This window comes from Solanum dulcamara, chromosome 7, assembly GCF_947179165.1.
Source record: "Solanum dulcamara chromosome 7, daSolDulc1.2, whole genome shotgun sequence".
NCBI classification, from domain to species: domain Eukaryota; kingdom Viridiplantae; phylum Streptophyta; class Magnoliopsida; order Solanales; family Solanaceae; genus Solanum; species Solanum dulcamara.
The window spans coordinates 77960842-77970302 of record NC_077243.1 but is presented as its reverse complement, the minus strand read 5'-3'; the positions used below and the strand labels follow the sequence as shown (position 1 = coordinate 77970302).

At 33.2% G+C, this 9461-nt stretch overlaps 1 protein-coding gene across 1 annotated transcript; it reads right to left on the bottom strand.

Moving 5' to 3' along the window:
* Nucleotides 1-1065: 1065 nt before the first annotated feature.
* On the bottom strand, nucleotides 1066-8049 carry LOC129895485 (receptor-like protein 4). Its single transcript, XM_055971208.1, has 9 exons — nucleotides 7849-8049; nucleotides 4761-5819; nucleotides 4453-4600; nucleotides 4111-4182; nucleotides 3720-3791; nucleotides 3406-3477; nucleotides 3248-3325; nucleotides 1753-1934; nucleotides 1066-1590 (listed from the first exon to the last, which is right to left on the bottom strand). Exons 1-9 carry the CDS (start codon nucleotides 7907-7909, stop codon nucleotides 1460-1462), a joined length of 1875 nt encoding a protein of 624 aa, XP_055827183.1. The 5' UTR covers nucleotides 7910-8049; the 3' UTR covers nucleotides 1066-1459.
* Nucleotides 8050-9461: the final 1412 nt, after the last annotated feature.

Here is a 9461-nt window from a genome sequence, read left to right as displayed (position 1 = left end):
ATTTTTTTTATAAAAAATCATTTACACAATCAAAATCCGTTACCTCCAAATCATATTTCACTTACTTTATTTTACTAAAAGGGCCCACGTGGAAAATGAAATGAAAACGCGGCTGCCGCATTTTCTGGGTCCCAATATTTTTTTAATCTTATTTTTACTTATTATTTAACTATTATAATTTATTTATTACTTTACTTTTTTTACCAACAGACTAAATAAAGAAATATTGTTAAGATGGAAGGGAAGGAATATTAATTACCCAAATTCATACTCTCTTATTTTCAAATTATTTATCATGATTTTTAAAAATAGTTATTTTAAATTATTTATCATTTAAAAATATAAAAAAAGTATTTTTTTTCTCATTCTATCATTAGTAGTAATTATTTTTGAAGATAGCATACAAACACCTTAATAGAATAAATATTTAATAAATATAAATTATATCCTAAAACGTAAATGAGGTTTAAATAGTCAAAAGTTCCTCCTAATTAACATTCCTTAAAAAGTGTGTAAAAGAGAAATACAACAAATGATTTGAGACAAAGAAAATATTCTCTCGGTTCAGTTTTAGTTATTATATTTATACTTAACAAAATAATGATTGACATGACTATTTTACCACACTAAAATGATGTTTAGTACTAGATCTTGGAAAATGATTTTCGAAATATGTGATTAATGATTAGGTTAAAATATGAAGAAAAACAATAATTATCTTTTTTTAATATGTTAAAAGTGACAAGTAAAATTGAAAATTTATTTTTAAAATAGTGGACAAGTAAATATGAATGGAGTAACAATTTTTTGTTTCCTTTTAAGCTCCTTATTCTCTTCCATGTTCAATTTCAACTTCCAAGTGAAATTGATTCCTTTCACTTACCTATCGAGAAATAATTGAGGTACGCTCAAGTTTGTGGAATCTATTCAATTGAAACTTTATAATGAATCATATTTTGTGGTCCAATTGTTGTTTTTGTTTTCGTATTTCTGATTTACCCACCAGATCGGTCTGGTTGATTCTTTGCATCGATCTGTACACCATCATTTTATTAAAAGAAATGGTAGGAAAAGAATAACATTTCTATTACAATTCACCATTACACAGTTTACATTAGTGTCTTTAACCAACTTACAAGCTCCAAAACTAATGACAAGAATACATGTATATAATTAATATACACCATACTGTCTTTTACACTGAATTACATCTATGGCATTTGAAATTGCTTCATCTCTATAACCACTATACACATTTTCTAGCCACAAAACAAACTTCTTGCAGCATTGTATCTGGCAATTCCGCGGATGGGATTCAAATGATCTTTCCTTCGTCAATAAATTATACTGTGTAAATAGGATAAAAACAATTGCTTTTGTTGGTATATGTATAAATTGTTGAATCCTCTTGACGTTAGAAAAGTTTCTAGTGTGAGTTCGACTCAAAAATTGTTCGAACTCAGGTAAGCAAAGGAGGTCCATTCTCAACAGCTGTCCGAGTATGTTCGTGATGATGACCATTGTGATGATGTCTTGTCATTTGAATATGGTTAAAATGTGTTCTCTTCTTTGCATAAGGAGCATCTCTCGCTGTATAAAAATGAAGAAAGTACTCGTTTAATTTCATCGTGTAAGGATACATCTTCACTCGAAATTCATTTCTCAAAACAACATGTTAACAAGAAGACATGCAAGAGATGGGAAATACATTTGATTATGGATATAGAGCATGTTGTGTTGAAAAACACTTACCAGCAATTCTTTGAGCGCGGAGAATATTTTGGCGCCTTTTCCACCAACATGTTATGCAGGTAGTGATAACTACAACAGCTACACACGCCCCTAAGCCAATGCCGATTTTGGCACCAACAGTAAGATGAGGTCCACATGTTGGTAATCCAGGAATACCACATAGGCCTGCATTATCAGTAAAACTGAAAACATCCACAGTAAGTACTTAGCATAAGTTCCAATGAACAAAAAAAACCACAGTTTCTTTATCTGATCCTCGAGTTAATACACCGATGATATAGTCATATTAGTTTCACCACATGAATGGTAAGGTTTGGTTAGCATCTCTGCCTTAACACACATGACACTGACACCTATTACCGCAGCATTTCTTTTAAGGAAATATGCTAAATGTAACTGTTGGAATTTGGACTTACGTTAATTGGTTATAGCCTGAAAGGATAATGACGTGGCCCAGAAAGAACCCTAGTTAACCCTCGTTTCCCTGGCTATCAGAAAGAACATAGGGTATTTTATTGTTGAATACGTGGCAACAGTTAACGTCCATCCATCGAATTATCCGGGCTGAGAGAGCATGGTAGCTAGTGGATTGTGGAAGTTGGTTTCAAGCATAACAGCCAATTATTAATGCTAAACCAATGGAGTTTAACTGTACACTTGTTTAACCCTAACTTATGTTTGTATTTGTGTTTTAATCTAATGCTATGATCGTAGACTTCTTTTTCCTTTTCACAGTAACCATTAACACAAAATGGTGACAAGGAGACCCTCATCGATGCTGTTGAAATTTACTGTAGTTACTGCAGTAATTTTTAATCTAATAAATTGCTTAAATTTAGGATAATTTGAATTTTAAATTTTTTTATTAGATAGATTAGTTTGTTGAGATATTTTAGTTAGTTTTAAATTTCAAACTATGCAGATTATGTGTTTTATGTTGGCTATTTAAAGCCCCTCAATGCTTAATAAAATTATTGAAAAGCAATTGAAAGCCATTTCAATCCAAAGAGAGTCATTTTAACCCCTTTTTTGCTGCCCCATCTTTTAAAAAAACCAACAGATGCATTTTGGAAATTGAATGTCAACCATTAGTATTATGTATTTTTTATGACAAAAAGTTGGACAAGAGAAAACTACGTGAAAGTGATACTCACTCGTTTCAATCTATTAGTTTACTTTCTTTTTTAGTCTGTTTAAAAAAAGAATGTCTCTTGCCTATTTTGGCAAACTTTTTAGTTCCAACTTTCCACGTGGCATGTTTAAGCCCACAAGATTAAAGGACATTTTGGTACATTCTACGCATATTTTAAGAACACGGGATTCAAAAGTATTTTTTACTTTCTTAAACTCCGTGCCAAGTCAAAATTAGACAAACAAATTGGAACGGAGGGAGTAATAGCTAACAACTTCCATATTATAGTTACGATGCAATTTCTGAAGGATGCTTCACTAAGAACAAGCCTTATGCCAAGAATGTGCAATTACGAGAACATACTTGAAGCTAGCTCTGTGCAAGAGCCTTCCGCCTAACGCTGCAGGAATTTTTCCAGAGAGCAAATTGCCGTTGAGATTCCTGTAATAAATAAAGTAGTGGATAAGAGCTCTTTATTGATCCATCACATGTCCTCAACTGAGCTCGTTGAAGTGTCTTACAGTGTCAGCAATGAGGTCAACTCCCCAAGGCTTTCAGGAATCGACCCGTTGAAGGAATTGTATGAAAGATCCCTGTTGTGCAACTTTTGTTAGGTAATCACAAAGTGAGTATTTAATCACATAAACAACCAACAAACAATATGCACATTCACTAATCCCGCATATAGATTGCAAAGCTATATTGTATGCCTAACATACTCACAAAGAAGATTGCAAAACTATTCTGTTTCCATATTTCATATACTATTACTCTGGCAGCTAAGAAATCTAATATCGAGTACTCCAAAGCACAACTCTCCGCAAAATGTACTCACAATTTCTCCAGACTAGTTATTGTTCCAAGTGCTGAGGGAATAGGCCCGTGAATGTTGTTTCCACTCAAATTTCTGTAAAATGCATACAAGCAAAGCATAAGTCAGAGAAGATCATATTTGAGAAGTGGGCGCTGGCATTACAATATACATGAACGAAAAGACATTCTAAAAGATGCTCAAATAGTGAAAACCTCTTAAACTGGAAGTTATTTAACCTCTTAGTAATTCCTTCAAACAAATTTTGTCCAAATAATTTTTAAAAAGTGTCAACATATTGGCTAAAACTCATTGATCATCAACTCCATTTTAAGCAGTAGAACATCGTTGGCAGCTACATATCTTTCATCGAAATGGTATATTCCCAAAAAGCAGCACTACCATTTGAACTTACATGCTCTGAAGATGACGCAATTGAGAAACATCATCTGGTAAGAAACCCCGTAAACCTTGGTTTTCCAGGTCTCTGTGCTTACAGGGAAAAAAGAAACCAATATTTGAGAAAGATAAAGAGGACACATATTAAGAAAAAATATAAAATCACATAACATAGAAAGCAAGCTAAGTATAGTCCAGACACCTGCCCGGAAGAACTTTTAAATTGGGGTGCGGAACATCAATAGAGGAATATATGTCAATGAGAGTGTTACAGTTACGTGTGTGTGTGTGTGTGTTTATGCGCGTGCGTGTGTAATGGGAGTAACTTTTCTATCTAAGGTCAAGGTCAAGAACGTACAGCCCATCGATGACCCATGTATTGCTGGTTCTATCAAACTGACAATCTACTCCACTCCACGGATGTTGTTGCGGAAAACATGGATCACCATTCCACCCAAAACGAAGTGGAAGTCCAAGTGCAAGTTTCAGTGACTGTAAAGCCTTTACTGAAAAGAAAAGAGTATCTTAATTAGAAAGGCGCAAGCTTGACCAAGGAACAAAGAGAAAAAAAAAACATGCTACTTTTGGCCCTTTCAAGTGTGTATAGTGTGTCGAGATGAAAAAACGTGTAGCATCCAAGAAGTACAAGTGAAACATTTAACTTACCTTCCTCTGGTAATGTTTTAGATTCAGCTGTTATAACCTCAAAAATCTCAATGGCACTAATGATGGCATGAGTCCCCGTTGTTGGATGTAACGTGATTGTCAAAATCCTGCCACTGACTGGAATGGTTTTGTTCAGTACGAGAGCGCTGTTAACACCCCCAGCTATTCTCACAATGTCAATATCTCGAAATGCAATGTCACCATTTATCGAGATGTCAATAATCCTTTGTCCCACATCTGTAACTGAAGGATCAATTTCTGCGAAGTGTAACCAGACAGAGTAGTTTTTGTTGGGATCGACGTCTATTGTGTGTGTTAAATCTGGATCGTTGTCGGTACTAACAAGAGCAGTTTGGTAAAGAGCTTGTGGATAAAAGTTTGGTGCTACAGAAGCTGACTTTATGGTGCTTTTAGTATATATGGGCTTATCAGAATTCTGACCAAAGGTTATAATTGAGCTCCAGAACCGATCCCCACCCCAACGGTCTCCATCGTAGTCAACGTCAAACTTTGGATTCTGATCTCCACAGCTCAATCTTTTGCTAGTTCTAAAGATTGTCCCTCGACCAAATCCAGGACCAGAATAGTATGCTTTCTCATCTACCTGTTGAATCTCGATTGCAAGTATAGCAGGATCTCCATGACCAGTGCTGTGGAAGCAAAGTGAGGCAGTACCATTTTCAAGAAATACAAGAGTTTCAACAAATGCCTGTTCATCATCGTGATTACTCCAACCAGACGGCAAAGAATAAACCAAGGTCCCTTCAACAGAAACATCAAATAGAGGTTCGGTATCAAAACTTGGTTCTTTAACCAATCCAAAGTAGATCCTCACTGAATAGTGGCCATCTGGCACTCTATCGATATTGTAACAATTTTCAGGACCCTCTGATAGAGGGAATAACCGTAATGTGTCGAGTCGAGGTGTTATGAAACTTGGGTAGGTTGCATTCTTATGTATGCCTCCTGTATATCCAAAATCTTTATGCCAGAGGGTACTTGTTGGTTCACTACGAACATCATTTCGAGCTCCACAGCTTATTCGCATTACATATGGTGCTGCAATGAATAAACAGGATAGATAGTAAACAACAGAGCAACTTGAAAGAGGATAATCAATAATAAAGGAGAAGCCTTTTTCTTCTAGTATAACAATGCTAGCAATCAAAAGAACTGCCGAACAAGTACATATAGGGAAGCAATAACATCTAATAAAGTTATTAACTAGAGTATATAACAATTTTATGCACCAAAAAAACTTATTCTTATGAAAAAAAGCAGCCCTCGAGCTGCTCGTTAAGTTTGTGAAGACATCTCAGGATACTTCATCATATCATGGAATCAAGAGATCAGAAATTTCGTGAGTATACATGATTATACTGACGAGCATGTGTAATTTGGTTACGGTCTGAATAATTAGGAATCCTATCTTACATCCAACAACATTCTCATGAAATTAACCACAACAAGCTAAGTAGTTGCAAAAAACTAGCTCATGAGGTGAGTATTTTCCAATACCATATAAAGAGTCCAATCACAATATTTCACACCACCCTTGCTGGAGTTCCAACTTAAGCTAACATTAGCGAATCAAAACTAAAACAAATTGATGCAAACACAATTACAACTACATAATTTGGACACCCTTTATAGCCCTTCATAAAATTCACATTGCATAATAAAACATAAAAGGAGCTGAAATGGGGCAAGTTGAAGAAGAACAACAAAAGTTGGAGTTTGAGAATGCTGCTATGAGTTTTCTTCAATTTGCTTTAATTCCAAAATCGAAAATGTAGGCACCATAAGGTCCATCACTAAATCCAACAACATAATCATAGAACCAACCACAAACAGCTAAGTACTAACAAGTTAACATTAGTCAATCAAACCAAAAAAACTGAATTCAAACACGAATTGTATCCATTAGTTGAGATGCGCCCAAACTGGCTCAGACATCAGGGTTATCAAAGAAAAGTTACTCAAACAAATTAAAACTACATAATTTAGACACCCTTTAAAGCCCTTCATCCAATTCACATTGTATAAAAGGAAAGAAAAAAAGGCATAAGAGGAGCTGACCAGGGTGAGAAATTGCAATCTTGAGAGCTCAGTAGAAATTAAATAAGAACACAAAAGTGAGAAAATGGAAAGATCAACCAATCAAACTAAAACAATTTGGATCAACCAATCAAACTAAAACAATTTGTATAGTCAAACATCTAAGTACTTGCAAATAGTTAACATTAGTCAATCAAACCAAAACAAATCAAATTCAAACACAATTTTGCATCCATTAGTCTAGCTGCACACAAACTGACCCAAACAATTATCAAAAAAAATAATAATTCTTCAAACACATTACAACTATATAATCTAGACACCCTTTAAATCCTTCATCCAATTCACATTATACAAAAAGAAAAAAAAAACATAAAAGAAGCTGACAAGGGCCAAAAAAATGAGCAATCTTGAGAGCAAAGAGGAAGTTAAAGAAAAAGACCAAATAGTGGAGTTTGAGCTTTTTGGGTCCAAATGCTGCTCTGAGTTAAACATCACTCAATCAGACTAAAACAAATTAAATTCAAACACAATTTTGCACCATCCATTAGTCGAGCTGAGCGTAAACTGACCCAAACATCAAAAATTTCAACAAAAAAAAAGTCATTCAAACACATTACAACTACATAATTTAGACACCCTTTAAACCCCTTCATCAAATTCACATTATACAAAAAAAAAAAAAAAGAGAATAATAAAAAGAGCTTACCAGGTAAAGAAAGAGAAATCTTGAAAACAAAGAAGAAGAGCAAAAAGTGAAATTTGAGCATTTTGGGTCCTAATGCTGCTCTGAGTTAAACATTAGTCAATCAAACCAAAACAAATTGAATTCAAACACAATTTTGACAATTTAGCACCATTCATTCGTATAGGTGCGCCCAAACTGACCCAAACATAGCATGTATAATAATAAAAAGAGTTATTCAAAGTTCAAACACATAAAAACTACATAATTTAGACACCCTTTAAACCCCTTCATCAAATTCACATTATACAAAAAAAGAAAAAGAGAATCATAAAAAAAACTTACCAGGTAGAGAAAGACCAATCTTGAAAACAAAGAAGAAGAGCAAAAAGTGAAATTTGAGCATTTTTTTGTCCAACTACTTCTATGTCTTTTCTTCAATTTGCTTTTAATTTCTTGAAATACATTTCCTTTTTGCTCATTGTGGACACCAACCACTATCATAATCTAATCTTAAGAGAGAGAAACCCCAAAAAAGAAGAAAAAAACAGAGAATGTAGACTTTTGTGTAGAATAATTGATGGGACGTGCTGTATATAGTACTTGATTATGGACCTTTTTTTTTCTTTTTTGATTTTTGCCAATAATCCTGTGCTTATGAAGCCTACTGATTCCCCTGAACCCTTGCTTAATCAACTGCCACGTGGCTTACCAAAGCACAAAAGAAAGGGAGCAGCAAATGGAAAATTCGTTAGGAGAGAAGACCAGGATTCCCTTCGGGCATACTATTTTCCAACTTTTCGTGAACTTTTCTTCTCTTATGATTTTTTGTTATTTTTGAAATTCGTTTGGATGGTTGTTATGTCTTGTTTTATAATTTATCCTATTATATTATATTGTATTGTACTGTATTATTTTAATAAATATAGTGTTTGAATAGATTGTATCATTTTCTGTTGTTATATAGTGTCACAAATCAACGACAAGAAAAATATAGTATGGGGATAAAACTACTATGAAAATGCAGGATAAAAGATAAAATAATATTATTAAATAATAAGTAAAGATAAAATAAGAAAAGAATATTAAGGTAACGATACGATCACACCAAATCAGTCGTCACATAAACTGGGACTTTTCGTCATTATCTAACGATAAATTTAAATAATACGATACAATAAAATTTAAGTAACAATCAAAACAAACATTGTATCTAAACTAACAATATAATATAATGTAGCGGGTAACAGCCATTCAAACCATGTGTTAGTCATAAAATTTTAAAATTTTTAGGAATTTTTTTTAAAAAAAAAATAATTTCATTTTTTTCATTCCAAATACTCAAAAAAAAAGAGTAAAGAAAACAACTCCAATTTATATGTATTATCAAACACAACTTCAATTTTTACTATGAAAGTAAAAAACACTTTTTGAAAATAATTAATAACTAAAAAAACAAATGTGGAAAGCATTTAGAAGCTAAAAAATGCGAGTGCATGATAAGAGCACTTACATGAGAATATTTTTATCCAAGTTTTGGAAAAGTGAGTTGGGTCCCTTATTTTTTCTAGATTTACATTAATGTCCTTAAATTAGTGGGAAAAAGTTCAAATTTGTTCATGCTTCATTGACTCTTTTCTTTGAATTTGGTACACGAAATTGAAATCAAATGGCCAAGCTGCCATTAATCATTGCGCCATTAACGGATGTTAAAGGTAGGGGCTCGTCCAATATGCCAAGCTAAATAAAAATTGGTGAATTATGACATGTAATTTATGATAGATTCGATATGATTTGATATTATAATTAATATATTTATCTCGTTAATATGCTTATAAGTTATCACATTGGAAAAATATATTTAAACAATGTGGCATGCAAGTTATGATTGACTGATATGATTTTATATTATATTCAATTTAAATGACATGCATCTTGAATTAGTCGCGATTTTTGTT

Excerpts from the sequence above, each read along its gene's own strand:
- LOC129895485 (XM_055971208.1), bottom strand. The coding sequence starts at position 7,909 with ATGCTCAAATTTCACTTTTTGCTCTTCTTCTTTGTTTTCAAGATTGGT. Across the intron at positions 1,935-3,247 it reads TTGCACAGAGCTAGCTTCAA|TTTTACTGATAATGCAGGCC; the intron begins GTATGTTCTCGT and ends GGATGTTTTCAG. Across the intron at positions 1,591-1,752 it reads CCGCGCTCAAAGAATTGCTG|CGAGAGATGCTCCTTATGCA; the intron begins GTAAGTGTTTTT and ends ATTTTTATACAG.